We start from the raw sequence: 20,251 nt of genomic DNA, 5'->3' as shown, positions 1-20,251 counted from the left end.
CTATGAATTTCTGTATGTGCCAAGCTCACAAAAAAACAAACACCGACCACATTGCTACCCCAAACAGTGCAGATGATCTACAGGAGTCCTTTTCGTGGCACATTGTCGCTCATACAAACTCTCCGGTGTTATTCGGTGGAAGAAATGCGTTTTAGCAGTTGCGCATTATGCAAAAGTGCGCACAGAAAAGACATTCATAAAGGACAACACAAAGCAAGCGATTCATGTAGATTTTAATAAGAAAGTTAGCCGACGTACACGCTGCCAGATAAAAACATGTATTTTGTCCTGTACATGGCTGAGTCAGGATGTGAACCTGACGGTGCATGCTCCGCCCAACGACCCTGTAGTCTTGCCAAGCGGAGCTGGGATCGATGAGCCGACATTGATAACTTGGAGGTAGCGAGAAGTGGCCAAAAGGCCTGGAACACGTGCGTGGTCAGAGCGGTGTGGGACAATTTACCTTGTGCATGAAGAGATACTACCAACGAACTTTTCACTTAACTTCTCTCCACCATGCATCTCGAGACAGCAAAAACGGAATCACATTAACAACGTGAGAAGCATTATTGGTATTTTAGCAATCTACTAACAATATTGTTCTTGCGGTTAACAGCAGGTCAGCGGAGGAGGATAAACAAGCCAACATGGTACCGCATCTTCAATAAATACAGGAAAAACAAAATTGCACGGCGCAATTCCTCGCGTGCACTTTTATTCAATTTACTTTATAGAATTAATAAATTAAGCCACGTCACAAATTCCACCACACCCTCTGCTCAACATTTCCACAGCGAGAGAATGGCTCATCGTCGTTCAAAATCTATTGACGTGGTCGACAGAGCTGTACTTCGGTTCTGATGAGTGACCAACCGACTGACTCGCCACTAGCGTGCGGATTTCCCAGGGAAGGCCAGCCTTGCACCGGACGGAACATGGCGGCGAGACTGGCAGGTGAGATTGGCTGCGATGGCCTTGACCGGATCGAGAGCGTGTAAGCATGTTGACACTCCAAGCAAGCTGTGTTACGTAAAGGACTCTTCTGATTTCACAAGGATGGCGCATGCTCATAAGATGGAATACTTAAAAACCGATTGGGATAAACGAGGTTAACGGTGGACAGGATAATGATTCGTATAAAAGCTCTCCAACAACAATACAAATTGGTTCTCGATATTTTTACTACTTCTTCCCAAAAATGTTGTGATGTGTGATTGGGTGACAAACTGAAAACAGAAACAACGTAAGACAACAACTGCCTGCAGTTGCACGAGGATTAAACCATGGTGTTTGGTGAGCTGAAAATGCGAGCAAGATTTGGCATCGGACCAGGATAACAAGACAGTGGTAAAGACAGCTGGGTTATTGGTTTTTTTTTGTCTTGACTAATCCTTTGACAACGAAACATCTTAATAAGGGGCTATGATGATCTACTGGTTCAGGCCAGCAAAACCATGTTCTAATGACATGCCGTCAGCTTAGGCTGCGCAAACTTCAATCAACACCCACCTCGGTATTTTGCACAATCAGGCGTCAAAATACATCCCTGCACCTCAGATAAACACTGAACTTCATCGTTCATAGGTTAATCACCTTGAAAGCCCCTCAACAAACCCAAAAGAAGCACACCGAGCGCCTTCAATACGACCTAGCGATGCCTGAAAGTGCCAAGCTCACAGTCCCCCCTCCTAACAATTGCCAGTTATCAATTTCCAGGGATGAGTGATGGATAACTAAATGGGAGAACCAACACGAAATATTCAAAACAGACTGAGGTAGACTGTTGCTAAACTGTAGAGAAATACGTATTCTGACCAAAACCTTGTTAAAATACGACGGTGACAACAACCTGCCCACCGTTTCAACAACAGATTGCAAACCAGATGGGACGGTCAAAAAAGGTGATGAAGCAAGATGCGCAGCAACATACATATTTCTAAAATATCACAAAATAAATAACATTATAATTATTTCTTCCAAATATACGATTTCTTTTTTCTGTGTGCAGACGTGCTTGTCTGAATTAACAAGACACCTGAGAGAATTGATCACAGCAATGAGAAGTCAAAATCACCGCTCAAGATTCAAACTTAACCTGTGTATGCATGTTTGTATATATGTATGTATGTATATGAAACTGTTTTGTGGAACAAGGGATTATGTACAACCACATTGAGATTACAGATGATATCAAAGATGGCCGCTGGCATGGGAGAGCAATGGAGAGAGACACCGGAAATGTTGCCTTGGAAATAAAATCTTCAGAACTCTTCCTGTAAGAATGCAATCCCTTCTTGGAGAGTGTACAGACCGGAGAACAAACGGTGGTAACCATCTTCCAGATTTTTCAATGGCACACATCAGCTTGATATGGATGTAGGCCTGAGTTAATGAAATCACTCCTACATACGAGGCCTAGAAGAGCTGCAGGATAACATGCTCTATGTACAGCCCATATTTACAAGCTTGACGAATGGTGTAGTTGAAGAATACAGAAACTTTTTTCAGAGAAAACATTAGTGTTACAATCATGGTAGTTGTACATGCAAGCCAGGAGAGAGCATTTCCCTCTTCATCTGTCTGTCTGTCTGTCTGTCTGTCTGTCTGTCTGTCTCTCTCTCTCTCTCTCTCTCTCTCTCTCTCTCTCTCTCTCTCTCTCTCTCTCTCTCTCTCTCTCTCTCTCTCTCTCTCTCTCTCTCTCTCTCTCTCTCTCTCTCTCTCTCTCTCTCTCTCTCTCTCTCTCTCTCTCTCTCTCTCTCCCCCTGCTCTCCCCCTCTCTCTCTCTCTCTCCCCCTGCTCTCCCCCTCTCTCTCTCTCTCTCTTCCCCGCTCTCTCTCTCTCTCTCTCTCTCCCCTGCTCTCTCTCTCTCTCTGTCCCCTGCTCTCTCTCTCTCTCTCCCCTGCTCTCTCTCTCTCTCTCTCTCTCTCTCTCTCTCTCTCTCTCTCTCTCTCTCTCTCTCTCTCTCTCTCTCTCTCAACCACACTTTCTGTTACAACCACACTCACTGTCTCTCTACTTTTCCTAAGAGTGTGGATCAACAATCTATATCTCATTGAGGCTGTTTGTCCCAACAATCTTCTCTGTTCAACTCCTATTCACAATGCATTGGATTGCTAGCCAAGGCTAGTCAACTTTACAACATACTAGGACCACAAGATTGCTACTCTCCCAGAGTCTGCCTTTGCCATCATGCTGCCCATTTGGTCAGTGGCCCAAACTCCTGTCATTCAGGATCATTGTAAGCCTGCAACAGGAAGAGGCTTTAAGTAAGCACCGTTAAGACGGCGAATGGTCGGTGGGTGATTCCTTTACATCAACTTCCCAGTCTCTAATGCCTCCAGCACAATCTCGCCTGGTTCCCCACGCTCGTCCCCTTTCGACGTCACCCTCCATCTCACCATCATCACAGTGGTGCATCGTTCCAAGGGGCCCATTTCCCAAGGTATCTTGCCCAGTGCTGGGATCAAGTGGAACACTTTCCATGACTTCTGGGTCCAGATCAGAATCGTCCTGTGACTCGTGGAGTCGATTCTCGCTGCTGTCGTAGAAAGAAAGGCTGGAGAAAGATGGATGGAGGTGCCTCTTGAGGCTCGAGATGATCTCTAAGAATGTAGGACGCATTTTGCAATTGTATTGCCAACATAAGCGCATCAATTCAAACCTGCAATGGAACACGGTAACATCCAATTGTTAGACTGATCCAAAGCAGGTGATGTACAAGAACGATCAAACACAAGAGGGCACTTTGCCCATCATGCTTATGCTGTATCCACAATCCCGTTAATTTAATTGGTCAATTCATTTGTCTTTTTAGTACTTACCCCATTTTTACCATCAACTTCCTTTTTGGGGTCCACAGAATCGGAAATTTATGTTTGGTTTAATGAATAGATACGGCTTCACTTGAGACTTAATTGTTGTTTTTTCTTGAATAAATGTATTGAAACAAAGATTTCAGTTTTTTGTTGTCATTGTATGCTCGATTGGCCCCGCCCCCCCCAAAAAACGGTGATGTGCTTATGTCATTATACCACGTGACCCACCACGTTGTCGCGAGGATACTTTTGCTTCGATACTTATGTATACATGTGGCCTACATACGCTCTGAACTCTGAAAAAGTGCTGAGAATGCCATCTCGATGCATTGTTACTGAACCAAACATGGTTTGAGTATGCATGTTTTCCCAAAAGATCCAGCTGTTAGGAAGATATGGATAGCCAAAGTAAAACCAAACAAAGGAAAATGGCATAGCCCAACTGCTTCAAGCGTCATTTGCATCGCCAAGTTTGAAGATAATTCGTATGACACTGGCCGGTATTCCCAGTTTGGATGAGTAAATTGAAGTGATTGAAAATTGCCGCGATCCCCACGGAGATTAGAGATAACCTATATATAATGGAGCAGGTGGTATGTATGTATGTATGTACGTATGTATGTATGTACGTATGTATGTATATCCGCTCTTCATCCATTGGCTGGACAGCTGACCTCACGTCACCCACAATTGTAACCTGAAATACTGAACCCAAAGTGGCCAAAAAACCCCAAAAATCCCATTGACCCTGAGAACCTAAATGACCCCAAAGACCCAAAATACCCTGAAGATTGAAAATAACCCAAAAACCCAATGGACCCCGATGACCCAAAATACTCTGAAGACCCAAAATACCTCAAGGACCCAAAAGACACAACATGACCATCATGAACCCGTGGAAATTGTGCATCATGTAAAATGTGACTTCAGGTCCCTACTCCTCCCGCCTCACACCCACACACTATCCCATGTCCTTAATCCCCCTCCCAACTCTGACCTTTCTCTGTCCCCCCCCCCAACCCCCATACCACCACACCCAAACTCTGTGCTCCCTTTCCCCTTTCTTCTTCAAGTCCTCAACTGACCCAAACTCCAAGTACTCAATCCCCCTTCCAACACCAAGTCCTCAATCTCCCATCCCCCTTCCCAAAGTCTCAATCTCCCTCTTCCAATTCCATGTATCCTCACACCAACTCTCTGTCCACCCCTCCCCATTTCTTCCTGTTCTTAACAGCGTTACACATATATGCACAGGGAACTTTGTCGCATGAGAAGGTCATTCGGCCTCTCATGCCTGCATTTTTCCTATTCCCGTTTGTTAAGAACAATGTTAAAAGTAAATAAAGATGGAATGTTAAATTCACAATCACTTCCTCCTTTTTTCCCTTATCCTCACTATAATTCACGGACCGGTGTTTGTTAATTGCCGGAATCCTTCGAATTTTGGCAATTATGTTGATCGGTTGTGTGTGTCATTCTGTGTCTGTCTGTCTGTCTGTTTGTTTGTGTGTTTGTTTACCCTATAGCAGCCACACTGTTTCAGCAATCATGACCAAACTGGGTACAGACGTCAGCCATGGTCCAAGCCAAGGTATTACAAGCCTCCACTATTTACAGTGCAGTATTCCTGTCCCCATGTTTTCCAGTGCAGTGAGGAGTTTTGAATTATAAGCAGTTGGCATGTCTTTGCTTCATGCACATAACTCCATGGGTTTTTTTGTTTGTTTGTTTGTTTTGCCAACACAGAGCTGTCAGTTTCCTATACATCGCCCAGATAAAGTTATGCGTCAGAACGTGTTGCATGCTTGGAACAAAATCGCCCATAGCGTGGGTACTCTGCTCGTTCTAATGTAATGGAGAAGAAAAAAAAATGGACAGCACAGCTGCGAAAAATCATGAGAAACTGAGGGTAAGGAGCGGGGTTTTTGGGGGGGTTTTGCATCGGCCATGATCGCCACCACTTTAGTAATCAATCAGTAACTTTCTACGTTATGTATCAGACATACGTGCAGGTACAGCCGTATCAGCCATACGTACAGCCGTAAACAGGGCTAATAGATACCTGTATCGTCGATGTGCCAAGCAGATAGATAATCCACAGAAATGTAGAAAACTTTGAAATTATGTTTAACCTCCGCCATCGAAGATGGACGGAGGTTACTGTTTTCACCCGTCTGTTTGTTACTTAAGAAATCTAAAGATTTCGTAAGTATATTGATGCCTTCCATTTCTGTTTGTTTGTTTGTTTGTTTGTTTGTAGGCACGATAACTCGAGAACGGAAGAAGCTACCAATGTCAAATTACACCACGTGATTCAGAAGGGTGATGGCTCACGCTGATTAGATTTTGGTCAAAATCGGTCAAAGGTCAAGGTCACAGTGAGGTCAAACATAATTCCGTAAATTCATGTGGAGAAATGGAGTATTTTTGCTTCGCTCGACGTTACGAGTTTGTTTTAACTTCGATTTTAATTTTGTCTTCGGTTTTTACGATCGCTTCGGACGCTTAAAACTAGGTTGTCGAAATTCTGGTAAAAATCGGATGTTTTGGAGACGTTTTAAGATTGTCCAAAAATATTTCACTCGACGCGTCACGGGTCGTCACGTGATTCAGTGCGCTCGAGCAGACGCGTCGTTGACCCACGTAAAGGTTTTCCGTGTGCACGCTGACGGTGTTTTCGATAAAGATGGTGTTTAAAAGTCATTTTTTTTATCCCAATAAAGGTTATCGTCGCATGCCTGACTCGCTGAGCCGTCGGATTATGTAAAGATTGCTGGTGGATGGCCGAATATGACGGTTTTGTGACTTTGATAAAATAATATTAAATAATTGCGTGGAGAAATGGAGATTTTTGCTTCGCTCGACGTTACGAGTTCGTTTTAACTTCGATTTTAATTTTGTCTTCGGTATTTGCGATCGCTTAGGACGCTTAAAACTCGGTTGTCGAAATTCTGGTAAAAATCGGATGTTTTGGAGACGTTTTAAGATTGTATAAAAAATATTTCACTCGACGCGTCACGGGTCGTCACGTGATGCAGTGAGCTCGAGCAGATGCGTCGTTGAGTCACGTGAAGGTTTTCCATGTGCGCGCTGACGGTGTTTTTGATAAAGATGGTGTTTAAAAGTCATTTTTTATCCCAATAAAGGTTATCGTCGCATGCCTGACTCGCTAAGCCGACGGAATAAGTAAAGATTGTTGGTGGATGGCCGAATATTACGGTTTTATGACTTTGATAAAATAATATTAAATAATTGCGTGGAGAAATGGAGATTTTAGCTTCGGTCAACGTTACGATTTTTTATGGTTTGGTACAGAATCATCGTAGAAACTTCTGGTTTGCGTCGCTACCTTCTCGAGAGACAGCTTTTATTAGACAAGGTCAGAGGTCAAGTTGACGATTTCGTAAGTACCAGTCTATGACTGCTTGTTTGTTTGTTTGTTGGTTTGTGAACAGTATTACGGAAAAACTCCTGGACGGATTTCGACGAAACTTGGTGGGGGGATTAGGTATGGTCCAAGGATCATGCCATTAGATTTTGGACTTGGTCTAAAGTCCAATATGGCCGCTATGGCGGCCATTTTGAAAAAATGTTTGAATTTTTGTTTTTGCATTTCTACATGTTTTAAGTGATTTCCAACCAAAAAAAAAACACTTGTTAGAGAAAAAAAAAATTTGCAACTTTTTTTCAAAAAAATTTCGATTTTATTTGAAAATGTTTTGATTTTTTTTTTGCATTTCTACATGTTTAAAATGATTTCAACCCCCCCCCCCAAAAAAAAACATTTGTTAGAGAAAAAAACCCAGAAATTTTACACCTTTTTTTTCAAAAAAATTTCGATTTTTTTTTTGGCATTTCTACAGGCGCGTCGATCGAGTTTAGTTTATTCAATCGTGGTTCATTAGAGTCTGATCCGTTTTGACCTACAATGAATAGGATATCAGGTTCACTTAAGTGACCCAGCAGTATTGGCGGCGGAGGTTTTGCACTCTCTCGAGTGCTCCCCCTCTAGTTAATTTCTGTGATCATGGTGCATAGTTTGACAGCAACAAACAACTTTCACATTTTAATTCCTGTTAGTTGCGGAGGCGTGCTCCGCCGGGCATGCAGGCACGATGGCTACAAATGTTCAGGGCGAAAGAAATACTGTGTGTGATGCATGATGATACACGTGTGACGTCAAAAGGGTCTACATTCTACAATTTAGAAGCTGCAATAATTATTGTCTGGACTTCGACTTATGAGTTTTGTTACTTGTGATTTACCAGCACATTACCCGCAGGGTGATTGACGCACATACGTGCGCGCGCGCGCGCGCACACACACACACACACACACACACACACACACACACACACACACACACACACACACACACACACACACACACACACACACACACACATTTTTTTTTTTTACTGTGAGTAAACTTATATATGCAAGTCTGACAACTCTTCACCAAAAAAAAAAAAACAACCTCACCCTTCTCCTCCCAACTCTGTCCCATCTTTGTTCTCCCCCCCTCCCCCCATTCTAACCCCAAGTCCTCACCTTCCCCTCCCAACCCTCAAGGCATTGATCCCCTCCCCATGCTCAAACATTCAAACCTCCCATCATGTCCTCCTCCCACTGAAAATCCTCAACCCCCTCTCCCCCTTCCAAAGTTGTCCCTTATTTACTCTCACTCTCCTGCTCATAAAAACAAACGGCCATTCTTGCCATCAAAACAGCAGAATATGTGATGTTTTCTGCTCCCCTATCATGCTATCACCGATATCACTAACCCTCACCCTAACAGCTTCACAGAAACCTATCAGGTTTTTTGCCCAAATCTAACACCCCTCCCCACCCCTGACCCTCCCCCCTTATAATGATCCATAATTCTTAAACAGATACCCCCAAAATATTACGTATGCTCAATGAAGACACCCCTCCCCCTATTTCAGACCTTAATCATGATATGCTATTTCTACCTTTATTTTTTTATTTTGATTGATTGATTTTTAAGTAAAGGCAGCACAGTGTTCCGTCAATAAGACCTCACAGCAGTTGGAAAATCCCTGTAATGACGTCATTGGACTAATCACTCGGAGTGATGTAATCTTTTCTATATATGTTCAATTGCTTTGATTTCCAAATGAGATTAAGTGTCTTCTGGTTGGAATAGCAGTAATGGAATTTAAATAAAGTGATCAGTGGGATACAAAACGTATGCTGTTCAGCGTGGTGGAAGGTATGTGCTCCACCGAGTACCGTTCTAATTACGACAAGAATTACAGAGAGGTGTTGCATCAAAATACTACCAAACTCCACATTTACCACATTCTAGCTCTACGATTTACCACTTTACCAGTTGTTATTGCTGAGTCTTTCTTTGATGTCATCCCAGTTATTGTGATTGCCAGGTATTTCATGACCGATGGTCATCCCCAATTTCCACCTTGGGTTCATAGATGCACAGTGTGACAGTCAAAATCATGATGTAGAAGGTGCTGTCATCATAATCTGAGGAGTCTTGATCAGAAAATTATTCATCAAATTCACTTTCTGACTAGTCTGAAGCGAGTTCTACAGCCATTATCCTTTGCGTGCAAAGACGATGATCGTTCCACTGATTACGTCACGCAGATGACATTTCATCACGGCGGTTTTCTGGAATTTTTAGGGGCAGTTACCTGCCCAGCCTTTTTAACTTTAACACCTCAAAAAATTATTTCGAAAATAACAAATTAAAAAAAAAACACTTTCAGTTCCTCGTTTATTTATTACTTTAAAATCAATATCACATCAAAAAAAAATGCTGAATCTGTGGACCTTTAACTTAACTTCTACATCCTTTTCATGTCTACATGCAGGGGATTTCGCCAGGGTACTGGCACACAATGGCCTCCTCTGTTTGTCAGATAACATGGACCCTTTAATGTCCAATTGAATGACTGATCGGCTCTCACTCCTTCCAGTTAATCTTAGTGAAGTTCCCCGGACCAGATACGTTGTGTTTTTACAGCGCGGCGACATCGCGCTGTTATATAATTGGCTATTCTGTCCTGTGTCTTCTGTCACGTCTTCTGTCACACTTATGGCCTCGTACGTCCCTTTGATCTGAGGGCTATAAATAGAAATTTGTCCAACGTCACAACTCTTCCCATCATGCATGCTAATTCACCGTGTCTACATTTAAATTTTATAACTGCAAAATTGTTTCATCATCCTCAACCTTGACTTTTACTGCCCCCAGCCGCACAATATCGAAGTATTTGTTTCTTGTTCTGTTTTATTTTTATTCCTGTTTTGCTGCATGTTTTTCATCAATTTATCTGTCCCAAGTTGTATCCTGCTGTATTGAATCTTTTAATTTGTGTGCCGAGTTCAGTCGGGCCTACTGGTGATAGTTGAGTGTGCTTCCCCTCCGTTTTTCTGCCTTGTTTTCATTCCTTTTATCCAAGGTATTGTTACTACTGATCCCTCAGTTCAATCCATTTTCCCTCCTCCCTCAAAAATACAAACATACCTCTCCTTATTCACACACACACACAAAAAAAACAGAAAAATCAACAACTAACAACGACAACATCGGAAATAAAATATCAAAAGGATTATCTTGGTGCTCAGTTACTCATTTCCCTATCAATTCTTTTCCATATCCCCAAACTGAATCTTCACTGAATAAAAAGTTTCTCGTCCTGAAAAGCACTGCATAACATGAAAAAACAAAAACACTTCCAAAATGTTTCTTGAAGTGCCTTACTAATCTACCTTTCACTCCGTCAGGAACAACCCGTTCAATCTTCTTCGAAATCAAAATCTCTTCTTTTTCTCTTTGACAAGACTTATTTCCCAAAACATCCTCACTCCGAAACGCTTAGTTCGTCGAGCCTCCTCTTTCTTTACCTCCACCACCGAAGGTGAAGGAGGTTATGTTTTCACCCCTTTCTGTCTGTTTGTGTGCAGGATATCTCAAAAAGTTGTGGACGTATCCGGATGAAATTTGTGCGTGATGGGTTCGGTGTGTGACAAGGATGAATTGATTAGATTGAGGTGAAGATCTGGATCCGGGTCCGACTATTAGAATTTCTTAAGTGATTCTTTACCATTGAGAGATAGGGCCAAAAATGATATATAGCACGATATCTCAAAAAGTTGTGGACGGATTCGGATGAAACTTGGTGGCCAGGTTGGGTGTGGACAAGGAAGAATTGATTCAATTTTGGTGAAGATCTGAATCCAGTTCTGGATACAAGAATTATTTTATTTACAAAGTGATTCTTCACCATTGAGAGATGGGGCCAAAAAGGATGTAGTACTGTATAACATGATAATTCAAAAATGTATTGGGCCAGATATGTTCTCGTGGATCAGACATTACGTGGTGAAGGTATGCGCTCTACTGAGAACCCTTCAAGTTTATAGGTGAATTTTCCTCCATGCCCTCAACCAAAAACAGTCACCATGAAGCCTTTCACAGATTATCCAGTCCGGGAATCCTGAGGCATCAATTTTACAATGGTTGTGTAGTGTGTACACACGACAATAATTTCCCTTTCACGTCCATTCAGGGTCTCAAACTCCTCCAGGGCCAACTCCACTCTTGGATTACTGACTTCCTATACTTTCGTCTCCACTCCCTGTCAAGGCTGGAGTATCCAAAGGCAGTGTTCTAGGCCCCATCTTATTCCTAATCACCAGTGATCTCACTGATTCTCTGGAAAATCCTCCATCTCTTTGCCGATGACTCCACCCTCTCCTGTGACATCCGTCATTCTTCAGGAAGACAGGCAGCAGCCTATTCCCTCTCTCAGACCTTGACAAAATCCCAATCTGGTCAAACTTGAAATATGTCAATGCTGAGAAATCTCAATGTATCTTTTTTTTTTTTTTTTTTTTTCTCTCTCTCTCTCTCTCTCTCTCTCTCTCTCTCTCTCTCTCTCTCTCTCTCTCTCTCTCTCTCTCTCTCTCTCTCTCTCTCTCTCTCTCTCTCTCTCTCTCTCTCTCTCTCTCTCTCTCTTTCTCTTTCTCTTTCTCTTTCTCTTTCTCTTTCTCTTTCTCTTTCTCTTTCTCTTTCTCTTTCTCTTTCTCTTTCTCTTTCTCTTTCTCTTTCTCTTTCTCTTTCTCTTTCTCTTTCTCTCTCTCTCTCGGACTATTTGAGCAGCCTGATGTTCTGTTGTTTGTAATGCTCTACCCTTCTCTCTTGCAAGTTATGGTGGTGGTGGTATGCCGTTTCTAACAAGTAGTCAGTCAGACCCTACGTCAACTATGGTGTTCATTCACAGCAGAATAAAAAATGAAAATCGTGACTTTGTGGTTTGAGACAAAATCCTATGTGGAAGTGTGCTGACGATACTGTCAGTATTACAATGTTTAAACGCATAATGGACCTTCCAATGGGAGCATTCAGTGGTTTGTGGAGCACTTCCAAGCACATAGAAGCGTGAAAAATCAAAATAACGGCCACAGTGGCTGCCCACCAAGTGTTCCCAAGGACCAAGGGAACATTGATCTTGTGAGAGATTCTGCGATCTAAAATCCTAACAAATGTGATCATCAGCATTCCTGTGAACTGGCAATCTCAGACTCATCTGTGTTGTGCATTCTCACTTGTGAACTCAAGCTCTACCCCTACATCAAGTCTGTCCTGAAGCAGGAGGTGGGGGACTACCATCAGGCTACCACTCCAGCCACTTGCAGATGACTTGTGGAGAATTTTGGAGTCAGGATCAAAGCCTGCTTGAAGAAAGGTGGAGCACACATTGAAAATGTCAATTACAAGCAGTATAATGAGCGATTTGAAACTGGCATGGTGTATGCTTTCAACTTGCTATGTCAATGAACTTCCTACCTTTTGCAATTTTTCTCCAATAAAACATTCAACTAGTCCACTTTTTTGAAATGCCCTGTACTTTCTCATCAACACTCTCAAATAATTTCTGTCACTCAAACTCTTGGGTCTCACGCACAGCCATGCTTTCTCTTGGATGAGCCACATTTCAAAGTTGGCCTCAAAAGTTAGACGTTGACTGGGAATTCTGCGTTGCGCAAAGTCCTTCCTTGGAACACCTGAGCTCCGATCCATCTGCAAGGCTTTCATCCGCAGCTTGATGGAGTGCTGTGTTGCTCTCCCCTCTGAGTTGGCACCCTTGCCTCACACCTTGCTCAGCTTAACGCCATGGAAACCAAAGCCTTCAATATCATCAGAATCTTTCGTGATGAGGCTGAGTCAATGGGCTTATCACTTCGCCATCACCGACAGGTTCGTGGTCTCTGACTTCTTCCGCCTCCTTTCCGGTCTTGCACCCTCTGCCCTCTCCATGTCTTGTCCCTCCTCCCCCCTCCCCGGTATGTGCAGGATGCATGTGGTCCACTCGCAACCTCCTCCTCGTGAAACTGTGAAAATCCAGAATCACTGCTCACCTCCACTCATTTGTTCATCTTTTTCCCCGCTTGTGGAACAAATTTACACATTCTCTTCAATGTCACTCTCCTCTCCAAGTCGTCAAGACAGCTGTTCGCCACCATCTAAAACAATGATCTTTTTGAAACCTGTTAAATCACCCCCACCCCTCCCAAAATTTTGCTTCTGTATCCATCTTATCCACCTCTTGCGTTCTCCCCTACCCCTCATCATTTCCTGCATCCCTTTTTTTTCCATCTCAGTCTATTTTCCCGCTTCTGCTGTTCGTTTTTGTTATGTTGTAGCCTGATCCGTTCTATGTTCTTGCTCTTCCACGAGCTTTGACTGTGTACAAAAATAGAAGAAAAAAAATCTAGATGCACCCGGGACAGCCGGCTTTTTAAGTCCTCAGACAAAAGATGTCATGCTCTGAGATATGGCATCCCATACAGAATGGCAGTTTTTAGTGAGGTTCCACCCTCTCGGGAATTAAACTCAGATTATGACAGCTCAACATTGAGCACGCCAAGAGCTAAGCTATCCTGCCTCCCTCGCAAGACACTCAAAGCTATGGTGCTCTCAAATACATATCATTACGTAAATCATACTTGTTCCTGTTTCCATCCTCATTCACGTGTTGGTTCCTTTGTCCTCCAGCAAACAGGCCTGTTTAAGCTACATTTCCTCAAAATAAAAGTATAACCGGGGATTCGTATGGCATAAGTTTGCCGGGTCGGTGAATGGCAATGTTTTGTCTGTGCGTAAATGGTACAATAAGGTGCGTTGTGGACTTATTACATACTGGTACAAGTACCAGGCATCTATCTGTTCAGTCAGCAAAGGGTGGATGGGTAGGGCGATGGGGAGAGAGGACTAAAGGTTGGAGGAGCAAGAGATGAAAAAAGGAGGTTTGGAGGAAAACGGAATGAAGGAGAAGGAAGCGAAGGAGGTCAGGTCAGGTATGGGAGCATGTGCCAGAACAGCGCGTCGCTGTGTCCACTTTCCGTCGGTACTCCAGGGGCCTCCGTCTGGCCATCCCCCAGGCAGATGCCAGGCCCATCCCCATCTCCTTGAGATGATGGTCAACCTGCTGCAACCATGAGGCACGTGGTCGGCCCACTGGCCTCCTCCACTCATGAGACTCCCTCGCTGAGAGAATCTGGTGAGCAGGATCAGCATCAGGAAAACAAGCCACATGTCCATACAGCCGCAACTGATGCTCACGGACTATGCAGGTAACAAATCTCATCCGAGTCTCTCTCAGCAACCGCTCGTTGGACACAAAATCCGACCAGCGATAGCCAAGGATTCTCCGAAGACACCTGGTACCAAAGGAATTAAGTCTCCGTCTCAGATCCTTGGTCAGAGTCCAAGTCTCTCACCCATAGAGCAAGACTGGAAGTACCAAGGACCTGAAGACTCTGACTTTCGTCCTCCCGCACAGGTACCGGCAGCGCCACACCCCATGATCCAGTGAATCCATGACTCCCCAGGCCTGACCCAGACGTCTATTGACCTCTGACTCGCAGCCAGCAGAGACATGAATATCACTGCCAAGGTAAGTGAATCTCTCCACGACCTCAACATCCTCACCACAGACACAGACAGGACAGCAGCATCCAAGATGTCACCGAAAGCCTGGATCTTAGTTTTGACCCAAGAAACCCGTAATCCCAGCGGCTCCGACTCCTCATTCAGCACCTCGAGGGCCCCCAAAAGGATGTCTAAAGTCTCCGCAAAGATGACTGCATCGTCTGCAAAATCAAGGTCCGAGATCTTGACATTCCCAAACGATGCACCGCAACTTGTTCTCTCCGACATCCTCCCTAAAATCCAGTCCACACAAGTGCTGAAAAGTGTGGGGGCAAGTACACATCCCTGACGAACTCCAGTAACAACTGGAAATAAGTCAGAGGTGGTACCACCACACTTCACAGCACTCTCAGAACCAGAGTAGAGTTCAGACATCAGATCGATCAGTTTTGGTGGCACCCCACGAAGACCAAGAATCCTCCAGAGGACATCCCGATTCACTGAATCGAACGCTTTACAGAGATCAACATAGGCTGCAAGCAGCCCCTGCCGAAACTCTCGTCTGCGTTCGGTGAGGACACGAAGGGCAAGGATACGGTCAATCGTTGACCTCTTTGGTGTAAAGCCTGACTGCTCTGGACGCTGGTGCTCAAGCAGATGGTGGCGAACCCTATCAAGAATTATCCGAGCAAAGACCTTGCCCGGCACTGAGAGCAGCGTCACCCCTCGGTAGTTGTTGCAGTCTTGGCGATCACCCTTCCCTTTCCAGAGAGGGACAACAAGGCCCCCCTTCCAGTCAGTTGGGATGATGCCTGTGTTCCAGGCAGAGCACAAAACTGCATGCAACGACACGAGTGCAGCATTTCCACCAGCCTTGAGAAGTTCGGCATGGATGCCACAGATCCCTGGAGCTTTGCCCCGTTTCAACTGGTTCACCGCAGCCCGTGTTTCCACAAGCGTAGGTGGACCACAGTTGATTCGAGGGTCAGCAACAGGGATTGTAACACCCTTGACATCCAACTCGACAGCTGGGGAATCAGCCTGGTACAACCGCTCAAAGTAACCGGCCCAGCGGGCCTTCACTTGAGACTCCTCTGTCAAGAGCCTACCACTCTCTGCTCGAACTGCAGTGCTCCGAGGGATGGGCTTGGATGAACGTAATGCGCGAATTCCCCTGTAAGCGGGACGAGAATCACCTGTCCACAGGTGATGCTCTACCCCCTCACTGATTCCTCGCACATAGGCCTCCTTGTCCACCCTTAGTGCACGTACAGTTTTACGCCTCAGCTCCCTGAACAGCTCAGCTCTGCCATTCAGCCTGGCCCTGCGACTCTGGTCAATGGTATCCAGTGTCCCTTGAGAGACAAAATTCTTCTTTGCCCTGCGGTGAGTTCCAAGACATCCACCGGCAACATCAAGGACGGTGGTCTTGAAGGCGCTCCACTACTCTTCAGGACCCCCCAAAGCACCCAGACCCCCCAAGTGTCAACTCAGCCTGTTCGCAAACTCCTTAGCTACTCTCTCATCCCTGAGCTTGGCAACATCCAGCCTAGGCTGGGATGGTACCATTCTCCAGGATTTAAGGTGCAGCTTTAGAGTTGCTACAACAAGCCTGTGGTCAGTATTGAGGAACTGAGCACTCCGGTAGACCCTGCAGTTCTGGATCATCCTCCAACGACCGTCAATGAGGACATGGTCAATCTCCTTTGCCACACCGCCAGCGTTGGAATACCAAGTCCAGCGATGAGATTGTGGGCGCTGAAACCATGAACCAGCCACCCTAAGTCCATGACTTCTTGCAAAGTCAAGGAACTTAGTGCTATTCTGGTTCATAGTTCCTGACCCATGGGGACCAACACACACCTCATAACCATCCCTATCAGTTCCAGTCGATGCATTGAAATCCCCCAAGACTAGAAGTGTATCTCGTCTGGGGCACTGATCGACCACAGACTCGAGTGTGACGTAGAATGCATCCTTCACGGTGAGATCACTCGCCTCAGTCGGAGCATAAACAGAGACCAGGGAAATGACACCTAAGGAGTGACGAATCCTTAATCTCATAATACGCTCGTTGACCGGTGTTACCTCAATTATCATTGGGGTCAGCTTATTGGACACAGCTACAGCAACTCCTTGGGTATGGTAACCATCAGAGCGACCAGACCAATAGTAGGTGTAACCACCCACCAATATCTCGCCGCAATCCGGTCTCCGAACCTCAGAGAGAGCTGCAATCCCGATGTTCAAACGCTTGAGCTCAGATGATAAAAGAGACAGGTGATCATCCTCTCTTAGGGATAGGACATTCCAGGCACCCACCCGAAGGGACCGCCTCAGGTTAACCCAAGGAGACCGCCGTCTGGTGGACGACACCTCAGCACCACTCCGACACACTCTCCCGCAATCTGACCCAGGGATGTTACCCTGTGGTTTCCCTCCTATCAATGATTGGGGGTCCCGAAGGCTTTGCCCCAATCCCGTCATCCGGTGAGCTGCCCTGCGAAGGGAAGCTGCACAGGAGGTACTCTCACGGAGTGGGTTTTCAGATTTTTTTGCGTTTTTGCGTTTTGCGGAATGAAGGGTTTTACGGTGGCCGGAGTTCAAATCCTGCCACCAACCTCCTAATAAGAAGTAACCCAACTGCAGGAGGACGTCTGCAGACACAGTTGGGCACTAGATATGGATGGCCGTTGGCTCACAAGGAGCTCCTCCGCCCTTTGACAGGTTTTGTTTTTAATCCTGCTGGGTGTCCATATCCAAACACCCTCCTCACCAGAAAACCTGGTGGGGGAGACGGTTTAGTCGCCCACAACCCGACCATGGAACAGGTTAGTACAGGTTTACATGGTACCTGTAGCAGGTCACAGATCGAACCTGACCTGACATTGAAGGAGCACGTGCATGTATGTGGCGGGGCAAGGTAGTTTGGTGGGGAGATAAAAAAATTCCATATTTTTGGTTTGCGTTGGAAATAGGTAGTGATCATGGCTGAGGAGTGGGTGGTAGAGGGGGAGGACGAGGATGAGGGGAAGGAATGGTGAGGGTAACCCATAATCCTGACAAAACTTTGGAATGCTCACGACAAGTTGTGAATGTTCCTATCGCTAAAAACCAATTCCTGGACGGGTCGCCACTCCATCGCTGGGAGTGGAAATCTCTACTGAGCAGCCATGGGGATTGAATCTATACCAGTGATGGCAATCGTATCTACACCAGTGTCAGAAATACAACATGGCTTTACACAGGGCACCACTGAGCCGTTCATGTAATTAGATGGCTCCTTACAAAGAATACTGATGGAATCATTGGAATCTCTCTCATCTCACCAGATACCAAACAAACTGGTCGGTGCACATTTAGGACTCACAGAATGGCCGAGCAGTTGTCTGGTTGCTCCAGGATGCCACCATCGATGACAAATTTGAGCACCTGCTCATTAGACATTCCCTGGTAAGGCTGTTCCGCCAAGGTGCCAATTTCCCATAGGACCACACCAAACGACCTGCAGGCAAGCAGCACAAAACCTAGAACCCGCTTACTCAGCATCACCTGTGAGCAATTATCTGAGGGTATTGATAGTTCAATAAATGTTCATGCCTTAGTCTCCAGTGCCTCCAGAAAGTATTCACACCCTATGACTTTTTGACATTTTGTTTTGTTGCTGCCTGAATTTAAAATGGATTGAATTTAAAAAAATTGTTACTAAGCCACACAAAATACTCCATAACAACAACATGAAAACATTTTTATAGAAATTTTTTACAAATTAATTAAAAATGAAACGAAGTATTCAACCCCGTGAGTCAATACTTTGCAGAAGCGCCTTTGGCAGCGATTACAGCTTTGAGTCTTCTTGGGTATTTTGGGGTATCTTCAGCTTTACACATCTGGATTTGGGGATTTTCTCCCATTCTTCCTTGCAGATTTGCTCAACCTCTGTCAAGTTGGATGAGGAGCGTTGGTGAACAGCAATCTTCACGTCTTTCCACAGATTCTCAATGGGATTCAAGTCTGGGCTTTGGGCTTATTCTGAAGCAATTCCAGTGTTGCTTTGACTGTATGCTTGGGGTCATTATCCTGCTCAAACATAAATCTTCACCACAGTCTCAGGTCTTTTACACTCTGAAGCAGGTTCTCCTCATGGATTTTACTGTATTTGGCTCCATTCATTGTTCCCTCTATCCTTACAAGTCTCCCAGTCCATGCTGCTGATAACCATCTCCGGAGCTTGATGCTGCCACCACCATGCTTCTGTCTCTCAAACTCTTGGGTCTCACTCTCAGCCATGATTTCTCTTGGGCGAGCCACCACCATGCATGTTAGATGGGTGATGAGCTGTGCTCGGTTTCCGCCAGACGTCACGCTTTGCATTCAGGCCAAGATTTCATTTTTTGTCTCATCAGACCACAGAATCTTTTGCCTCATGCTCTCAGAGTCTTTCACTTGCCTTTTTGCAAACTCCAGGCATGCCGTCATGTGCCTTTTTCTTTGGAGTGGCTTCTGTTTGGTCACTGTCCCATCAAACCTAGATTTGTGAAGTGCTGCAGAGATTGTTGTCCTTCCAGCAGGTTTTCCCATCTCAGCCAAGGAACTCTGTAGTTCTGTCAGAATGGTCATTGAGTTCTTGGTCACCTCCCTGACCAAGGTCCTTCTTGCACAGTGGCTCAGTTTGGTCGGACGGCCAGCTCGAGGAAGAGCCGAGGTAGTTCCATATTATTTCCTTTTCCTGATGATGAAGCTCACTGTGCTCTTTGGAACTTTCAACATTATAAATTGTTTTCTACCCATCCCCAGATCTATGCCTCCTCACAATTCTATCCCGAAGTTCTATGGACAGCTCCTTGGACTTCATGGTGGAGGTTCTGCTCTGACATGCAGTCAACTGTGGGACCTCATATATAAAGGTGTGTTTCTTTCTAAATCATGTCCAATCAATTTAATTAGCCACAGCTGGACTCCACTCAAGTTGTTGAGACATCTCAAGGGTTATAAAAGGAAATTGGATGCACCTGAGCTCATTTTGGAGTGTCATAGCAAAGGGGTTGATTACTTATTGACTCAAGACGTTTCAGCTTTTCATTTTTAATGAATTTGTAAAAATTTCTTTAAAAACCAAAAATTCCAGTTGGCCATTATGGGGTATTTTGTGTAGATCAATGACAAAACAAAAATTAAATCGAATCCATTTTAAATTCAGACTCTAACACAACAAAATGTAACAAAAGTCAAGGGGTGTTGAGTACCTTCTGAAGGCACTGTATGGGTTGGGGGTGTTGAACAGGAGAGAGGGGCAGATTTCGCGATGACAGAAAAGGCAGCTCGCTGAAGCTCTAAACAGTAATAGTCTCAATATTCCTTTTTTCTTTCTTTAATTTTTTTTTTCAATTTCAAAAACGGTTCTATTTTATGCATTACAAACTTTCAGGTTATGTTGATGTCATCAAATACAGTACACTAGTCTTATACAAGAGGAGAAATTCGATTATTTGCAGTGTATTTTGGAATGTTGACA

At 44.7% G+C, this 20,251-nt stretch overlaps 1 protein-coding gene across 2 annotated transcripts in view; it reads right to left on the bottom strand.

Annotated features, from left to right (window-relative positions):
* Window positions 1-213: 213 nt before the first annotated feature.
* LOC147030840 (insulin-like growth factor 1 receptor) overlaps window positions 214-20,251 on the bottom strand; it is a 165,758-nt gene continuing 145,720 nt past the window's right edge. For both annotated transcript variants that reach the window (XM_085875355.1, XM_085875354.1), the window contains exons 21-22: window positions 18,107-18,241; window positions 214-3,661 (exon numbers count right to left, since the gene is read on the bottom strand). In XM_085875355.1, coding sequence (XP_085731481.1) covers window positions 3,277-3,661; window positions 18,107-18,241 — 520 coding nt within the window. In that variant the 3' untranslated portion in view covers window positions 214-3,276. The remainder of the gene's footprint in view (window positions 3,662-18,106; window positions 18,242-20,251) is intronic.

This window comes from Eptatretus burgeri, chromosome 3, assembly GCF_056783735.1.
Source record: "Eptatretus burgeri isolate ZD-2024b chromosome 3, Ebu_testis_v1, whole genome shotgun sequence".
NCBI lineage: Eukaryota > Metazoa > Chordata > Myxini > Myxiniformes > Myxinidae > Eptatretus > Eptatretus burgeri.
The sequence above is the reverse complement of the archived record's forward strand: the minus strand, read 5'-3'. Positions and strand labels throughout refer to the sequence as shown.